General features: G+C 40.9%; 4 protein-coding genes across 8 annotated transcripts; 3 read left to right on the top strand and 1 right to left on the bottom strand.

Annotated features, from left to right (window-relative positions):
- The first annotated feature begins 10 nt into the window (after window positions 1-10).
- On the top strand, window positions 11-656 carry Blos1 (biogenesis of lysosome-related organelles complex 1 subunit 1). The gene is made up of 3 exons (XM_088046667.1): window positions 11-191; window positions 240-312; window positions 357-656. Exons 1-3 carry the CDS (start codon window positions 131-133, stop codon window positions 607-609), a joined length of 387 nt encoding a protein of 128 aa, XP_087902793.1. The 5' UTR covers window positions 11-130; the 3' UTR covers window positions 610-656.
- Window positions 657-717: 61 nt separating this feature from the next.
- Window positions 718-2,187, top strand: loj (p24 family member logjam). The gene is made up of 3 exons (XM_088046623.1): window positions 718-986; window positions 1,504-1,767; window positions 1,815-2,187. The coding sequence occupies exons 1-3, from the start codon at window positions 771-773 to the stop codon at window positions 2,040-2,042; spliced, it is 708 nt and encodes a 235-aa protein (XP_087902749.1). The 5' UTR covers window positions 718-770; the 3' UTR covers window positions 2,043-2,187.
- Window positions 2,101-14,424, bottom strand: Exn (Ephexin). Its single transcript, XM_088046618.1, has 12 exons — window positions 14,204-14,424; window positions 7,921-9,294; window positions 7,193-7,290; window positions 4,992-5,122; window positions 4,053-4,937; window positions 3,830-4,013; window positions 3,437-3,785; window positions 3,187-3,388; window positions 2,879-3,141; window positions 2,677-2,833; window positions 2,423-2,627; window positions 2,101-2,377 (listed from the first exon to the last, which is right to left on the bottom strand). Exons 2-12 carry the CDS (start codon window positions 9,288-9,290, stop codon window positions 2,223-2,225), a joined length of 3,999 nt encoding a protein of 1,332 aa, XP_087902744.1. The 5' UTR covers window positions 9,291-9,294; window positions 14,204-14,424; the 3' UTR covers window positions 2,101-2,222.
- A 449-nt stretch (window positions 14,425-14,873) lies between these two features.
- On the top strand, window positions 14,874-17,210 carry BBS1 (Bardet-Biedl syndrome 1). Of its 5 annotated transcripts, XR_015770827.1 has the most exons (8): window positions 14,874-14,982; window positions 15,027-15,696; window positions 15,744-15,986; window positions 16,031-16,259; window positions 16,308-16,732; window positions 16,776-16,982; window positions 17,026-17,081; window positions 17,131-17,210. XR_015770827.1 is itself a non-coding variant. In XM_088046621.1 (7 exons), the coding sequence occupies exons 1-6, from the start codon at window positions 14,972-14,974 to the stop codon at window positions 16,959-16,961; spliced, it is 1,764 nt and encodes a 587-aa protein (XP_087902747.1). In that variant the 5' UTR covers window positions 14,874-14,971; the 3' UTR covers window positions 16,962-16,982; window positions 17,131-17,203. The 5 variants fall into 5 exon arrangements, 4 of the variants coding, with proteins under 4 accessions (XP_087902747.1, XP_087902745.1, XP_087902746.1 ...); XM_088046621.1 differs by lacking the exon at window positions 17,026-17,081 and having other exon boundaries at window positions 17,131-17,203; XM_088046619.1 differs by lacking the exon at window positions 17,131-17,210 and having other exon boundaries at window positions 17,026-17,108.
- Window positions 17,211-17,652: the final 442 nt, after the last annotated feature.

The raw sequence follows: 17,652 nt of genomic DNA, 5'->3' as shown, positions 1-17,652 counted from the left end.
CAACTCGATTTGTGACCAAAAATGTTATTTGATGTAGTTCAATTGTACATGGTCATTTAGCCTACTGTCACTGTCACCCTGACGTTTATTTACAAACACCTGGGGGTTAACTCGGTGAAAACAGAGCACAATGTTGTCCTCTATGGTGAAAGAGCACCAGTCTCGACAGAGCGCCAAGAAGGAAGTCCAAGGTGTGAACCCTTAAAAGTAACCCCCTTGTTTAAGAATCCCCGTTTCAGAATCCAAGCGTAAAGAAGCCTGTGCAGCCGCCAGTGACTTGACCCAGGCTCTAGTAGATCACCTGAATGTGGGGTATGTGCCCCCTTTATTGAAATCGTCATAAAGTTGCTTTTTAGAGTGGCCCAAGCCTATTTAAACCAGAAGAAACTGGATGCTGAAGCCAAGCAACTGCATGCAAGTGCCACCAATTTTTCCAAACAGACCCAGCAATGGTTGAACCTCGTGGAGTCTTTCAGTAGCGCGTTGAAGGAACTGGGGGACGTAGAAAATTGGGCGAAAACCATCGAAGGCGATGTAAGAACGATCACAACAGCGTTGGAGATTGTTTACAAGAATTCGCAGGAGGCTTCAGCGTCGCAAGCGCAGTGATACAAATAACTTATTAATAAATGTTTAAATAAAATAATTAAAAAGCTCGTAGTGTCGTTTAGTTGTTTTCAATAATTCATTTAGCATCGGCAATCTGAAGGTTTAGCAACTTTCTAATCTTTGCTAAAGCTCAGTCTTCCGCAACCCGCATTACACACAACATGGGTCAATGCCGTGCCACGTTTATTTCATGTTTTACGATAAGTACAATTTTTCTGTGTTTTTTATTATGTGAGATTAGCGCCCAATCTACAGTACCATGGTACGAAAATCTACCAGCGGTCGCCATGGACTATAAAGTGCACATAGACCCAGGAAAGGAAGATTGTTACTTTCAATATGTTAATCCAGGGGCTACTTTTTATGTCAGTTTCCAGGTACGTACAGCTTAAAATTGTTATAGAATGAGGGAAAGTTCACAACAAGAATGATAACAATCATTTTAAAATTTATAAGTATTTATCAGTGAGATAAAAAAAATAAATAATGGGTAACACCATTGAGCGAAAAAACGTGGAGAGTCGGAAAGGAGGGGATAAGCGAAATATTCAAGGCGCTGAAACTTTAAATTTGATTTGCAGGACGTGGATAATTTTGACGATTAGTAGCCAAAGTCGGTCGGCCATTGCAGAAATCGTATTGTTGCAATTTTCGCCTCGTTATCACTTTTTTGTGAGTCAGTTATGAGCCGTTTAATTGAAATTAATTGGCAAGAAACTTTTTTATAATTCCGATTTGGTAAATAAGATAAAAAGCAGCGGATTGCGATATGGAACCAATTAAATTATAAATGACTAAATACGTGACTTTTTACACTCTCCTAAGAATTGAATGACGTAGATCAATGAAACATTCGCTCATTTCTGGAAATATTGAATTTTCTTAACTTCCCAGGTCGTGAGGGGCGGCGACGGCATGGCTGGCTTTGCCGTGCGCCACCCTTCTGGTCAAATCGTGCATCCTTACCAATGGAAGCCCAACAGCGAGTACCAAGACCAAACTTCCACCGGAGGGTACTACTCCGTCTGTATAGACAACCAGTTTTCGAGATTTGCTGGTAAACTCGTCAATATCTACCTCACCGTCGTTCGGTATGACATGTGGGAGAAGTACACGAAAGAGATTGATGAACTTAACATGAACATGGAGAACTTTACGGTACTCTCGTCCTGCAAACCACTTTTTGTTGATTTTTCCTTTTTTAGCACACTATTGTGACTGTTGATAGGAACATTAATGACATCATGCAGTTTCAACACCACTCCAGAGCCCGAGAAGCTTGGGACTTTAATCTCCTGCAAGACAACAATTCTTACGTTGTTCGTTGGTCGATTATTCAGATTTTAGTCATCGCTGCGACGACGTGTGTCCAAGTTTACTTTGTTAGAAAGCTGTTTGATATCAAGGGCGGAAGTAGTAGGTCCAGAATATAGATCTTTATTTATTTTAACGAATCAAAGGCTGTTGTGGTACGTACGGAAAGAAACAAAGTTTAAAAATGTAATAAATTTATTTTCTATTCCTTTATTATACACATTTTGTTCATGTTATCGAATAATAAAACATTTGATATCACTACCTTTGTTGTCTATATCATAATAACAATATTTTGTTTATTTTGTTTTTAAATAATTCTCCGAAAACGCCAGCAACCTATATCTCTGTTTTAAATTCCTGGATCTAACATGAGGATTCGCTATTTCTGCCGTATAATTCGCAGGGAACCAGCCAGTTTGGCGATCTCTTATTCTCTCTCCATGGTACCAACCTACAACACAAATTAGAACAAAGAATCACGTCGCGTTAGTCGTACCATCCGCCATTTTCCGGAGGACGTTGATGTTGTCACCTTTCGACAACGCCAATTCGTCTGGTTGACTAGCTGAGTAATTATGAATGGCAGTTACTTGAGGGCAATCCCAACATTCGTAGAGCGTCTCGTCGGGATCTTCGGACTTGGGGGGCGTCAGCGCCTCAATCCAGCGTTCTTTGTCGCTTTCACTGCTGCAAGACAATAGCTACAAAAGAAAATTTCAATTTCCTCCAATCAAACACTCGAAAACCTACAAATTCAACAGTCTTCTCGTTTTGGTTTTCCAAGATCGTCAGGAAGAACAAGTGGCGGCCTTGGGTGTCCTTCATAGGGAGAGTGGCCACCGAGTCGGAGCTGCAGAGCTCCACCAAGTTCCGGGGGCAGTAATGGACGACATTGTACGTGTTTTCGCTACGAAAATTAGTAAACCCCGGAGTTTGACTCAGTTTAACTCACCTCTTCTGTTTTGTGACGAGCAAAAGATCGTTGAACAAAATCAGGTGAAGACTGACTTTGCTGAATCTCCTCCCAAAAGTCAGTTTGATCTCGTCAGTTCTCTGCTGCATGTGTGTGACAGTACCTGAGCGAATGAGCCATCGACTATCTTTTCGGATTTCGATAGGAGGCACTCCTTTCGCGAACTCCAACTGAGAGGCGATTTTCTTCATTTCGTTTTCACGTTCTTTGAGACGAGCGCCTTCGTTGCACTGGCTCACGATCTAAAAAACCTGTTAGGAAATTGATTTTCACTCTGAAATTCTCACTTTGTTGATGATGGCGAGAGAGTATTGACAGGTCAGGTATTCTGAATCTTGCGGAGATAAGCGTTTTAAGACGGCGTCTACAAGAAGAGGCCATCTTGTTATCCGCTGCATTGGTAACATGAGGAATGAGTATAAAGTGAGGGATTGACACGTGGAGCTCGCTTCCATCTGTTTTAAAAGCTCCAAGAACACCGGTTTTTCCCTGGAATTGGAAATTAGTACCTTTTCATGTAACCACGTGAAGACATACTTTAGTCGCTTCAAGGTGTCGTCGTAAAGAACTTGATTTTCACAATACGGCACATAGACGTGGAAGTTCTCCTCTGCGTGCTTCTTAACGATGTCGCACACTCCGTGGAGGAGGATGTTCTCCTGCCAACACTTCTCCAAGTCGTAGAGAAGCTTTTCCGAGCTGTTTTTCACAGCAGAAACCTTCCCAAACAACGTGTTAAACTCCTCTTTGGTCAAAATCTCAGAGTTCTCCAAATTCTTAATAAAATGATTGTGCAGGACGTTGAGGGAGTTCAAATACGAAGCCTCCGAAGTAACCATCTCGAATTTAGCTTCTTGTAGCTTCTTTTGATGAGTACTCAAAGTACCTACCAGAAAAATTAGTATGGATTTAACAATCACCGTAACTTACTTAGAACGGATGAGTGGATAACCTCTGGAATCTCGCACCACAGCGTCCTCGACACTGAAGAGTTCTTGCTTGGTAAGACCAACTCCATAGCCGACGGTCGTAAAGACAACCGCGATTCGGAATGATTAGTCACTTCATCGTAGCCATCAGAGTCGAAATCTGAAGTGCTTTCCTGACAAGCAGACTAAATTAACGTGATGATAACCGTTAAGAGTTACTGTACCTCAAGAACCGCAGCGTCGTAGAATTGGTACAAAGGTTCGTCTTCAAGCCTCAAGTGTTTATCGGTGGTCAAGCTCGGGAAGGAGTCCTTCTTTGTTTCCGTGCTACTGAAACTGTTAATGCTGTCGTTGTAGTAATCGGTACCGTTCTTCATGTTGTAATACTCTTCGCTGTTGTCTTGGTTGATAAAGTCGTCGGGTTTGATATTCCCCGTGTTACCACTGTTTTCAGCGGAACTAGTGCTCGGAGTACTTCTGGAAGACTGGTATAACCCCACCTCCGCGTACCAAAAAGTGTTGGATCTCCTCGGCGCATTGTCAGCATTTTTGAACAACCCCACCTCCGCGTACCACGAGGTCGATCTTTTATCTTTTTTGTTATTCACCGGCGCCGGTGGTGGAGGACTCTGTGGTCGCATGATCACCTTCGAAGTTCTCTGCACTGGTGACAACGACGCCCCACTGTCCTGCTCCGACTCGTTTTTATCAACATCAATCTCTTCAGTCAGATAAAACGTGCTCTTGGGCTTGTTATCTAGATTCGATGTGAGTTCACTGGCCGTTTCCGCACTTAGCGACATACTTCTTCGGAATTTTGTCAAGAAACTCTTCCTGGGGAGACTTTTGGTTTCTGGTTCCGGACATTCACAGTTGGGGACTTCGATTTCTGGACTAGATTTCCTGTGTTTGTCTTTGGACATGTCGAGAGACGTTCGAGATTTGCGCTTGGTCATGCGACTAAGAGATTTGCTAATGTCGTTCTTGGTGAGAGACCAATTGCGGCGGAGTTTGCGCGTCACGGTGGCGGCGAGACGGGTTAACGCGTACGCTTGGTTGTTCGGGGGCTCTGGCAGCTGGCTGTTGGGGATATCCAAGCCGCTGTCGTTCTATAGAGAAAAAGGCTCAGATTCGTGTTTGGTTTTGATAGTGGGGACACTCACCGAATTCACCTTGGTGAAGGAGCCCTCCGACTCCGTGTCGCTGTCGAACGAGTCGTAGTCATCATCAGGACACTCTTCTTTAGACTCATTATAGAGACTTTCGTAGAAATGATCAGGATCGCTGTCAGTACCTGAAAATTTCCAGAGTTATAAATTTCCATAAAAGCCGACCTTGTGCAATTTTGCGCCTAATAACCCAGATACATGAATTGTGCAAGTTTTTACGTAAGCGCAAATAATACAAAAACTAAGAATCTACAAGAAAATGCAATTTCTCTCGCTTATGCTAATTGGAGTGATTTTATTTTTTCACATTCTCTTCCAACCTATGTAAAAGCTGATTTCTTGGCTTTCAAGACTTTCTTCAAAAATCCTGCTTCGGATCTTCGGGATGTCTTTGGAGTTGCGGATGGTCTCGGCGATGGCCTGCTCGTCAACTTTATCCTCATCGCCATTATCTTGATCAACTACTTGTTTGGAGTTTTCATCGACGTAGTCGATGTACACTTTGCTCGATGACGACACAAAGACTCTGTCCCCTACGTTGCGTCGAGGCCTCCTCCAAGTCGTGGGCGCTGACCTGGGGGGCGCCACCGGGGCAATTTTCTCGTTCCCTCGAGTGGAACTCGACGAGACCGACCGCCTGTGACGCGGATTTTCACCAACACTCATCATAACATATTAGATAATCACCGGACGCCGATTTAACCACATCCCGACTGATACAGATGACATCATCACATGACAACCCACACAAGAAATTCCATCACCAAAGGCCAAATTTATCGAAATCGATTGATCGCAAGTGCGCTCACTGCACTACGCCCGAGTACTGAACACGAAACTTTCACTTGATGCAGCACTGAATAATGAACATGACGGTGATTGTAGCGTGGTCAAAACCGATGAGTTCTTGTAAAAGTTAGCAATTTGGAGAAGTTTTGTTTAGAAGAGCGCAACAATGGTACTTTTAGGTTTCACCTTCTGATGCATTGTGCAAAGAATGGACACGACGCGATACGAGTCTGCACGAAATGTTAATAACTGTGGTTGTCATTGAAAATCAACAACCTGCTCCGCACCTTGAACAACAACAAAAAGTTGGATTGGGCAACGGTTGCGCGAAAATTACGCCATTTGTTACAACCATTGGCTGGAAATCTTCCTCGAAGAGAAAACTTTGATGCTCAGATTGCGCTTTGTGCTCCAATTCTGGTACCACCCCGGTACTACTTAATTTCACTCACGTACTCATTCCTTATACATACAAATCGGAAATTTCTTCAGGGAAAGTGAAACACCAGGAAAATCCGTAATTAGCTGACCAGGAACAACTCCTCTTCCTTGGGTTTTTATACAATGTCCGAATGTCCAAATTCCCATGCAATTAATTCAGAAATGTTTTGACCTTAACCCAACGTTTCCGCGTGTTTTGACAAGATCTAACACAACAAAGACGATCGTTCTCAAGATTTCTAAGTACGGGAAAACGCGAACATTTACAATTAACAATCAGAGAAGAGAAAAAGCATGACGTAATTGATCGTGCTAGTGAAGATGTATGAAAGTAGCCGAAACGGGGTTAAGAATGATTTAGGAATGGGAGACATAAAACGCTGCCAAGGCTGACAGTGATGAAGACCAATCCACTGGCGTTTCTAATGGGTCTTTTATTAGAAGTTATCGTACCCAATTGCAAAATTCTAGAGAAAAGAAACACATCTTAGAGGTTCTAATTCAAAGATCCACCCTTTCTTGATAACAAAATGGTAATCCAAAAAAAGAGTGCATTTATTGGCTCGCATTGTTATCAAAGTATGTAGTTTTTATAACAAAAAACGCACCAAAGCAACCAATTTTATCGCAACTTTACGTTCATTGGCTAAAGTTTTAAAACTGATGTTTATTGGATAAATTTCTATCTAAAATCATTGGATTTTGATAACAAAAAACGAACAACTCAAAACAAGTCGAGTTCTAGATTCGCTGCGTAACTATTTCAATGGCTTGTGTTTGAACTTAAAATTAAACAAAAAAAATATATTTGTGTTATTAAAAAGCAATTGGGTGACTGGTCACGGATCGATGAAGTGCGAGGAGCTCGTGACGCATAATTTTAACAGCGAGAAAGTTGTTAAAAGCAATCAAATTAATACAAGAGTGGAATAACAAAATCACTCCAACGTACCACCAATACTTACACAGATCCGCTGGGGGTTTCCGCGGCGCTTTGGACCACTGTTCCCTACATTGCTGCGACCATCCAGTCGTCTTTTTCGGTTTCTGCCGTTCTCTAATTCTGTAACAAAATTACAAACGTGCAAAATCCTTACAAATCCATCGAAAGTGTCTATTAGTAAGATTTCTGAAAGATTTTTACAGACTTTCACAAAAACCGCAACAGAGAATGCAAGTTTTCCATTATCATAAAACGGACTTGGGTATTGTTGCCTTAATTACCACCGTAGCGTTTGGTAAGTGCATTGTATAGAAATGCTGTGATTATTTTAATTTTGAGAACCGAGTCATGGACGAATTAGGTGTAGGCAACCAGATATACATCGGTGACGACATCGTGTATAATCACAAGGACGTTTATTATCCAGCTTCCTTGTAATAAAAATAGCACAAAAACTAACATTTCCTGTTCGTTAAACACAATTATCGGACCTATAGTGACATGGCATTAATAAAACAGAAAATTCCACGGTGGTTTTACTCCTTTCTCTGTTGATTGATTTTTGCTGCAGTTAGCAAAATTGACGTCACCAGAACCGGTCTGAAGATCTTTGCTCCAAGCCAGGAGCATCGAGTAATTATTTACAGTTTAAGGTTAAACGAGCTTAAAAACAGGAGAGATTTTCTGATAAGGTCCATTAATGATACCTTTCTATTACAAAAAAAAGTGTCACGAATATGACTAACTCACATGATGAGTTCCGAGTTGTTGTTGTCGTTATCTTCATTATCGGTCAAGTCGACCCAATCGTCGCTCCTGTCGCTTGTACTTAAGTCGCTGGTAGCCTTTCCAGAGTAGAGATTGGTTGAATCGTCTCCCCATCCCACTCTTCCATACAAACTGTTACTTTGTTGATCGGAAGAGATTAGTGAATCGCGATTAGATCCACCTTCTCTTATCTGACAACCATAAATACTTTCATAGGTACTTTCAACATCGATCGATTTTGATTCGGGATTATAAATGGATTCGTAACAATTTGAAACGTTCAGCGAGTTTTGACTCCTGCTTCTGGAAGGAGGTCGTGGAGGAAGAGGCTCTAACTGTTGCCTCCTTGGTAGTTGAGGAGGTGGAAGAGTCTCATAAATGTTTTCTTTGGAGCAGATTTCGTAACCATCGTCGCAATACTCGTAGCTGTGGCTCACTGTGTCTTCGTCACGACTCACATTCAGCTCTTCGTAAATCTTCTCTTCTTTCTTGAAACTCTTCTTCGGAAGAGTCGGCGGCTTCTGTGGGAGCGAGCGGGGAGGAATTAGCGGCGAAGGGTCGACAAAGTCATAGAGATCTTTCCAATCGTCTTTGGACGAAGGCGACTTATCCTGGTTGATACTCCAAAGAAACGACGTGTTCGGTTGGGGTTTAATCGTCACTTCTTCGTTTTTAGTGATGTTTAAAGTTTGAGGAGGTGCCAGGTCGCGTTGTACTTCTTCAGTCTTTTTTTCTTTCAACTTTGCAGGTTTCTCAGGCACTTTCGGTTTTGGCACACTGGATCGTCTTTCGAAGATTTCGATAGCAGCTCGTACAGTTCCGGTTTGTTCGTTTTTGGCACTTTTGATCACCGGTTTCCGTTTCACTATCACAACTTTATCGTCACTTAGCGGTTTCGTTTTAACACTAGGTTTCCGCGTTACACCCTTGACACTCGCCTTCCGCGTCACTTTGTCGCTGCCCAAACTCCTTTGGCTGTTGACTCTTTGCACCAACTTCCGGTACTTTGGTTGCTCCAAAATGTGTTTCTCTTCAGTGATCATGTTGAACTTTTTTGTGAGCTCTGCGACTTTATTCATTTTAGGGGTGTTCCGACGGTACGTCGACGCGGTTTTTTTTATTTTGAAGCTGATTTTCTTCACGGGGGCTTTTTTGGGAGGTTCATGGCTGGGTTCTGGTGGTGTTTCCGTTTCTTCGGCGCTGATGGAGTGGAGGAACGCCTTCCGGGACTCGGATAAGTTAGCGCGGAGACGTTGCGAGTGTAAGAATGAGGAAGTGATGGGGGTGAAGTCCAAGAGCGGACTTGGACGAGGGGGACTCTCCCACTGAACTGGCGCTAAACGAGCTGCCATCGCTCTGAAAACAACAAACGTTATGTTATCTTATCTAGATTTACAACGTGGGTTCTGTTGAAATGTGTTACGCGAACAATAGAATATAGGTTTGTAATGTTATACCACACACAGCAGCGTACCTAAACCATTGTCGTTCTTATCAACTCGTTACCACCAACTCAATTATAAATTCACATTTTGTTCACGATCCGATATGGCAATTTCTAAAACTCGACTTGCATTAAGCAATCACTTTCTTATTTTCACCCTGCAAGGAAACTGACACTTTAATTGAATCGAATTAAGCAACAATCCATTTGCCAACGCGTCCGAATTCTTCATCAAAGCCGACCTTTGTATTGTAGTGTGACCTCTGTGGTTTGGAAAAATTACCGAATTGTTGGTCGCCGTATTAAAATTCTAGTTGCGTCTAACGTGTTCGTGAACTAGTGCTTATCCGAGGCCACTAACTTTTTTATTCAAATTGTCCATTGGGCGCTCTCATGGTTGGTGGCGAAACTGCACTGGGCGTCGGCTTGGGGCTATTTTAATCCAACTCGAGAATCTTAGAAATGCAATTGTTTTCACACGTGCAGATAAGGCAATCCAGTGACCCTATTTATGATTTATGTGAGCTTAGCTTAAAATGCAGTTAATCAAGTTTGGGGATACATGGTGTCCCAAAATACATTTTGTTAATTGAATTAATTTAGAACAATTTTGAGTGACCTTTTTAAAAAAATCCGCGAAATTAATAACCTGTGAGGTCAGAGTATGTTAATAAAGATGAATAAACAATGGCCTCAGGTGTGATCATTGAGTATGTCGCTTATAACAGCATACAAATGCAGTTCTGTCATTCTAAATTGAGGTTATCATGGTAATTTTTGTGTTCACACCATGATTCGACTTTTGTGGTTACCAGATGTTTATTTAACGATTTTTCTAGAGCATACAAACACTATTATTTGATAAAATTAGACCACGTTCCATAAGTCGGTAGCGCTGAAGTCGAAATCAGTACTACCAACTTGTAAATAACTGCAAGGCTCCCTTTGATTACAAGTTTTGTAAGAACAATCTTAAATACTAATTTAATTGATTTATGTAAGCAAACGTTTACTCTTTACGACATATTTATTTATGACAAGAAATGGGTTGTTTATGATTTGAAGAAACATACAAAATAATTCCGAAATTCTTGTAAACAATTTCGCGTTTATTAATACAAAAAAACGTTAAAAAACGCTGCAAACAAACCAAAAACTTTCTGAAGAAAAATGCGGCTTTCGACGTTTCCTGTCACTTTGTTTAACCAGTTGCTCTTCTTTTTTCAAATCAATAGTAATTATCTCCCCAAGACTAAACAAATTTTGCTGTTTCAATATTGATATTTTCTACTTTTCGACCAGTTATCAGAACTGTTTCCACATGAATTTCTTCTTTATATTCGTGGAGCCGGATATGATTTTACTGCTCTGCTATCAGCTCTTATCAAACAAGCGGTCCAGTCTTATTAGAACACAATTATTAATTAAAATAGTAGTTAGAATGAGTCAGGGTTTTAGATAAAACTTGTACCTAATGCCAACATTTATTTTTAATTAATCATAACCATAACATACAGCATGACTGTTTACAAAACAAAGGGCACATCTGCTCTTATTTTCACCCATCATGGATATGAATCACACCCATGGGCAAAAACGCATTCCGCTGGGCTGGTCTGACTCATCCTACCAACATTCCGTCCACATTTCTTACTAATTTCCCGAAAAAATCAATTAAACGTGTATTCAAGTTCAATGTTCTGTTTCTTAAACCGCAGTTTATCACATCATACGAAGACAACTAAAAAAGTCGCGAAAGTTGTCGAAGGCCGAGAGGATGCGACAAGTTGTGAATATTTTATTGCCTTTGTCGCACCGGAAAAATGGATGAATTGACCAATTAATAACCTTGAAGGTGAAAGGGATACAGAAATGGGTTACAGATGCAGCGTGCACGAGTCGACAGAGAAATTTTATGTTAATTTATCGAGATGGTTGATGTGAGGTCTGAGAGAAAAGTTAAAATGTTTTGGTATCGAAAAGTGGAAATTGAAAGTTGTGGCTTAGATCAATCTTATAAGGAAATGCTGGTTGTAATGTATTACGATAGTGGGTACTACATTTATTGTCCTTTCACGAGAAGACGAGAATTGGGTTACGCTGCGAACGTGCTAAGAGGAATCGTGTCAAAAAGTCTGCCGTGGTACTTCTGATAAATTCAATCCACTTATCAACTCAATTCAGTCAAGGCAACATTGCAAAATGTCCCCAAGGTCCCATCAATCATCCCAACAGTTTTCGGTAAAAGTTGACCCCTATTTTGGGAAAACAAATTTCTACCAGACAAATCAATAATAATAAAAATTCCACTTTTCACACGTCCATCGGTCATTCTAATCATGACTGATGGTTTTTCGCGCTGGTTTTATTAATGACTAGTAAAAGTGAGCACGCGGAAGATGCTTTCGTCGTCATTAAAAATCACCGATTTCCCACAATTTCGCAAGTTTGTTTTTCTCGCATTCCAAAAGTCATGAAAGTACGCAATAATTATATTTCACTTTGACTTTTTAAACGGACAACTGTGGCCAGTAACCTCGGATGCTAATTGTGCTGCTCCTATAACTGTACTCTTTGTTATGCTCATACTTTCTCATAATTCCAGACTTTAATTAAGTCCCCAGTGGTACCAAAGCTTTACTTATCAACCGAACCGACTTTCTGCACTGTTTTTAACAGTTAACACAAATTCTTGTGTTGTTCGAACTTTGCGATTCTTGAGGAGTGGCTGCTGAAGCTGCGCCGTCACTTGAATACCAAAACGTTTGCGGTGAACGACTAATCGAAATTTCCCTTGCGAAACTTGGGGACGGTGGAAGAATTTTACTAATAAAATTACACTCGACCACGAGATATCAGTATAATGATCGGAGTTGTGTAACGTCTTATGAAACCGACGTGAAATTGGACTATTCAAAAGAAAAGTGCCGCAAGGAGCTCTTCGGGGGCCATTGTTAATTAGGAGCTTCTTTCGTGACACTAATCGGTGATTCAATCTGGTGCAGGATTATGAAAAATGTAAACACGTTACACATGATTTCATCAACAAACTATTCTTTTGTTGTTAGTACTGTTGGTATAACTGTCACACCAAGAGATCAATCTTATCCTCGTCTGGTACTACTTTAAAAATTAGTCTTTACGTGGTACCAACGGTGTCAATGATTCACGTATTTACAGATTTGTGAAACTTGATCGTGATTTCATATTTAGTGCTGGCATTTCCGTTGTGCTAAGTACCAAAGAACAGAGATCAATAAAACTCGTTAACTACCAAACAAACATTGCTTGGAAAGTGTTTAGCTGCTATAAAAATAATATTAAAAAGTGTAACTAGGCAGTAAAAGGAGCACGAAATTTTTCATTTTGGCTCTGAAAATTTTACTCCCCACTTAGTACAGTTTGTAGACTGTAATAGGTAGTACCGCCACCATAATTTGTATTCAAACAGTCACAAATTTGTAAAAAGTAACTCGCACAGTTGTGAAACATAATTTTGTCATTTTTGGTCTTCTGTGGTCAAATTAACACAAAATAGACATCAATTCATGCTAACTACTAACAAAATAACTTTAAATATTTGTAAAACGCACGCGTCTGAAGAAAGTGTTTGAGTACCGTATTAAAACCATGGATTTTGTTGAAAAAAGACCATAGAATATTCACAATGTAGAACAAATATCTCCTTTCTTCGGATGAACGGTGCATTGCAAAACAAAATAAAGGTTCGAGTTGAGTATAATAATGCAGTACTACCACAATGCAACTAAATAAACTAGCTTGAGCGGCCTGTAATAACATATCTAACTTTACAAAACAGAAAACCCTAATCATTGCAACAAGACAATGACCTGACACAGAACTTGCAATTTGTAGTCTGTGAGTGTTTCCAACAGTTACAGAATTACGAAAAATGACCACAAAATCGCGGACGTGATTTCTTTAGCAAATCGAACTGAAAAAAATTGGAACAAGAGCACCGGTGCTGTAGGTAGTAGCATAAACTCCTACAAAGTCAGATAATTTTTATGGTGGTGAGGTAACGCAATTTTCATGGATTTGCATACTTCCACGTTGGAATTCCTTAAAACCATCAGACTTGCGATAATTATGGCAGTGTTACCATCATATTATGTAGAAAGCGCAATTAGTAGTGATATCATCGATCCTCTCTGACCTATCTTTAGCATATTTTTGTCTAATCTCGAATCTGTCAACATTTTCATGGTCTACTAAGCTGACCGCGCGAAGCCCCGAAGACAATTGTTCCACTTCAAATGTATAACAATTCTCTAGGAAGTAAACTTATATAATTAAGAATAATCCCAAACCCGCATGCAATCGCATCGATTTATTACAAATTCTTCACTTTCCTTTACCTAGAGAATTTTTCAAGTGACGCAAGAAAAATGAACAATTATGAGAACCGATTAATACAACAAGAATTTTAGCCTTCGTTTGGGTTTGTTTTGTAACAAAGACACGCATTGCAAAAGTCAGCTAAATTACCAGTTTTAGCACTCATGCAATGTCAACAAACTGTTTTGCGAACGTCGGCGTTTACTGTTTTATTGCAAATAAATATTAATTTGCTTAACGTGCGGTTATAAGTTTGCCCAGCATGAATATAACGACATAGATTATAGCACAAACAAAATACTGTTACTGGACATGGGTCACGTGGGAAACAAAGTCGTGGAAAAACAGCTGACGAGGAAATGACACGAGCTTTAATCGATTTCCACCACATCCCGTATTTTCCGACCACAACTCGCCACTCATTTTTCAAAAAAAAGTTTAAAAAAAAAGCTCCAGTCTCACCTTGCCCGTTATCACATTATCCACGTCACTCTTGAAAATTCCTCCTTATCACACCACAATTTTCAGACAAATTGAATTTTTTCTCAAAAAATGGTCTTTTTGAACCGGATCCGCACCGATAAAACTGTTAATAGCATATTTCGCGCGTCTGTTGCTCGGCGACTAACTCTATACTGTTGTTTGACATTTACTCGTTTTTCTTCGGCGAACAACGCCAGACTCAGCCACCGACCGATTTAACATTCCTCAGGTGTAAGGATTTAAGAGGGGCGATGGGTTCGTTTGTTTTGACGATGGTCACGTGGGTGGCGGATTTTTTAGGGAAAAGCACACGTGCCTTTGTCTGCTGCTACCATCAACGATCATATTAGTACTCAAAAGTTGTCAATGGTCACTGTTTGGTCGTCATAAACACCTGCTTGGTTGAACGGTCACGCCAAGGACGGCCTTGAGGACTTGGAGGATCTTTTTACGACGTTTTAGCCCCCTATGACCATGCAATTTATTTATAGAAACAATTTTAAAAGTCGGTTATCTTTCGAATTTCGTAACAGACGCACAATGTGAATATCACGAGAAGTATTTACAACCGATTCTGATTCGTTATCATTATAAACCGACCAGAAATGCGTCAATTTGTCTAATCCCAACATTTCTTATCAATTATCACCCTTGAGCTAAAACTCTTTAATTCACTTACTCCGCCCCTGTGGCGCCCCCATCGATCCCTGGTATCCCAGCAACAGCACACAAACAAAACCATCCATCATGAGCCGAGGGTAAAGAATCTCAGCTTAATTTCTTGTAATTTCCACCTTTTTAGTGACCTGAATATCTCACGATGGTTAGAAGCTCACAGCGACCGCAGTGCTGGTCTAACGACTTTTGCCCGAAGCGCTATTCTGGCTGATGTCTCTGGGGATGGCGACCACCGTCTCGTCCTCACCGACGTGAAACTTCAACCTGATAAAAGAAGTCGACTGAAAGTTTACAAAGGGACGCTTCTTACATCAGATCAAGTGTTACCTGATATTCCTAGTGCCATCATCAGTTATTATTCCGACGATATTGAACCGAGAGTTCCAGCGATTGCAGTGGCGTGCAACTCCGACTTGTTGATCTACAAAAATAATAAACCGTTTTATAAGTTTTGTGTTCCTCCATGTCCCATTACGCCACTCGAGGAGGAATGTTGGAAGTTGTTTGCAGAGCCTCACTGTAACACTGAGAGACTCATTGCTGATCTTAAAACGATTAATTTTAATCAGTTGAGCGGAAGGAGTCAGGAATTGTTGAGTTTGCAGGGACACCACACGCAGGAGTTTATTCAGCGGTATGTGGGATTACCTCCGCTGAAGACTTCACCAATTGTGTGTATGTCTATGCTTAATCGAAGCTCCCAAGAGAGTGGTGCTGTCGCCTGTCCGGTCTTGGGAACGGAAAGTGGGGTTCTTTACGTCTTGGATCCGCAGACTTACACTATTCTCCATCAAGTAATGATCTTGATGAAGTTGATCTTTCACTAACTCTTTGCTTAAAGGCCAACATCAGCAATGTTAAGTTAACACCAGCCATCATCCAGACCTCTGGAATGTACGACGTTGAGTTCCGAATTATGGTAGCATGTCGAGAGAACAGTATTTGTACCCTTAGACGAAGCTGGTTGGAAGGTAAACCGGTGGTACAGTTAACTGAAGACATAGTAGACATGGTGCTCGTCCCTGGCGACTACCTAATAGTCGTGGCGACGGCTTCCAAAATGCTGCACTGCTATACCAAGAGAGTAACAAATAACTTGTAAAGATAGTGTCTAACTTTAATTTGCAGGGACAAAGAGTGTGGTCTTCGGCCACCAATAGCCCGATAACGTGTCTCTGTTTGGTACCTTTAAAACACTTGAGCACGCATTTGATAGCAGTGGGGCTCAAAGGTGGCTCTATTAATCTCTTTCACGGTCGCCACGTCGTGGATTACACGAACTCTCCAGATACTCCCTCCACGTTGGTTTTCGGGCAGTTGGGTCAAGAAGAACACGTCTTGGTCATCATCACCATGGGTACGTGGTACTACACCCAGAAAGTTACTTTCGTAATTTAACTTCAAGGAGGTACCATCAACTTCAAGATCTTGAAACGAACCGCTGATTTTAACTTATCAACTCAAGACAAGTTGGCAACTCCAACGTTACAAAGCAAGCCTCTTCCGCTCCCTAAACGAAGTAAACTCTTCATCGAACAGAGCATGAGAGAACGACAGAACCCTGTCGAAATGCACCAAAGCTTCCAACAGGATCTCGTGAAGCTCAGACTCACAGCAGCGCGAGCTTTGGTACAAAACCTGAGCGACCAATCAGGAACTGGTAACGCAGAAGAACAAATCAAACTATCAGCTCAGGTTTTGGGATTGGGACCTAAGTTCACTCTGATTTTAACTCTAGAGAACATGAACAATGAGAAGGCGGTGTTTAACTTCTCGGTGGTGTTCCACGCAAAGCCGATGGAGTACAAGCTATCATCCTACGTGAGCATGGTAAGTAGAAAGAAAGATTGCGGTTGAAATGACGGATAATTAGGTTCCTTTGATCCCGCCGGGGTTGTCCTACAAACTCGCAACCAAAGTCACCGATGTTGTAAGTAGTGGTGAAGTTATGACAGGACAGGTCATCAGAGTCTTCGTGATCCGAAAAGGTCAAGCGCTTCCTGTCCTCGCCGCTAGTATTAACATGCCGCCGACGGAAATCACCACGTTGTTGCTATAATACCTTCATCACTGAGAAAAGGTGAGCGTGTTTAGTTGGTTGTCTAGTTATATTATTTTTCCAGAAGCTGGTGAAACCTCAAGGTTCCCACTTCTTGTTCTTTGTAAAAATTTAACATTCGTAAGTGGCATTATGTGGTCGTTAAAATATGATGACTCTTCATAAACAGCGAACCATCTGAAAGGAAAAACGAATTGCTAGGGCTAGCAAAAAAGGAGACGGCGGAAATACCGCAAAGGAACAATATACACCGAAGGTGAAGACTTTGGCAGGAAATTACGCTTAAAAGCGTGGAACTGGCAACACCGACTGTGCTTTGAAAAATAGACTAGGCACACTGCACTTGGACACAATATAAAACACTTGTTATATCATGTCGTGGTTTTATTTTACTGTTTTTAAAAAGTTTCCTTCCAAAGTCATAAATGAAGCTAAATTGTGTCCATTTTTCTTATTTATATAAAATTTTTTGAAGTGTACGCTTTTGGTATTTTAATCATCCAATATCTCGACGAATCAATTAAGGAATAATTGAACTTTGATCACGCGGCGTGTTACTGCCGCATGTTTTATTGGTTGCCTAACCACCGCCTTATTGATTATCAAAATTCCGTCCTTCAAACCCCACAAACGAATTAACATATTCAATTATCTTTAGAAACGCCACCTTTTCCTATTTATCAACTGTGTT

This window comes from Gnatocerus cornutus, chromosome 9, assembly GCF_029298725.1.
Source record: "Gnatocerus cornutus isolate USDA-ARS CGAHR chromosome 9, icGnaCorn1.1, whole genome shotgun sequence".
Classification (NCBI taxonomy): domain Eukaryota; kingdom Metazoa; phylum Arthropoda; class Insecta; order Coleoptera; family Tenebrionidae; genus Gnatocerus; species Gnatocerus cornutus.
The sequence above is the reverse complement of the archived record's forward strand: the minus strand, read 5'-3'. Positions and strand labels throughout refer to the sequence as shown.

Excerpts from the sequence above, each read along its gene's own strand:
- loj (XM_088046623.1), top strand. The coding sequence starts at position 771 with ATGGGTCAATGCCGTGCCACGTTTATTTCATGTTTTACGATAAGTACA. Across the intron at positions 987-1,503 it reads CTTTTTATGTCAGTTTCCAG|GTCGTGAGGGGCGGCGACGG; the intron begins GTACGTACAGCT and ends TTAACTTCCCAG. Across the intron at positions 1,768-1,814 it reads TGAACATGGAGAACTTTACG|CACACTATTGTGACTGTTGA; the intron begins GTACTCTCGTCC and ends TTCCTTTTTTAG.
- BBS1 (XM_088046621.1), top strand. Across the intron at positions 16,260-16,307 it reads CTTGGTCATCATCACCATGG|GAGGTACCATCAACTTCAAG; the intron begins GTACGTGGTACT and ends TTTAACTTCAAG. Across the intron at positions 16,733-16,775 it reads TATCATCCTACGTGAGCATG|GTTCCTTTGATCCCGCCGGG; the intron begins GTAAGTAGAAAG and ends ACGGATAATTAG.
- Blos1 (XM_088046667.1), top strand. The coding sequence starts at position 131 with ATGTTGTCCTCTATGGTGAAAGAGCACCAGTCTCGACAGAGCGCCAAG. Across the intron at positions 192-239 it reads CGCCAAGAAGGAAGTCCAAG|AATCCAAGCGTAAAGAAGCC; the intron begins GTGTGAACCCTT and ends TCCCCGTTTCAG. Across the intron at positions 313-356 it reads GTAGATCACCTGAATGTGGG|AGTGGCCCAAGCCTATTTAA; the intron begins GTATGTGCCCCC and ends GTTGCTTTTTAG.
- Exn (XM_088046618.1), bottom strand. The coding sequence starts at position 9,290 with ATGGCAGCTCGTTTAGCGCCAGTTCAGTGGGAGAGTCCCCCTCGTCCA. Across the intron at positions 7,291-7,920 it reads AACAACTCGGAACTCATCAT|AATTAGAGAACGGCAGAAAC; the intron begins GTGAGTTAGTCA and ends ATTTTGTTACAG. Across the intron at positions 3,142-3,186 it reads CTCTCGCCATCATCAACAAA|ATCGTGAGCCAGTGCAACGA; the intron begins GTGAGAATTTCA and ends CAGGTTTTTTAG.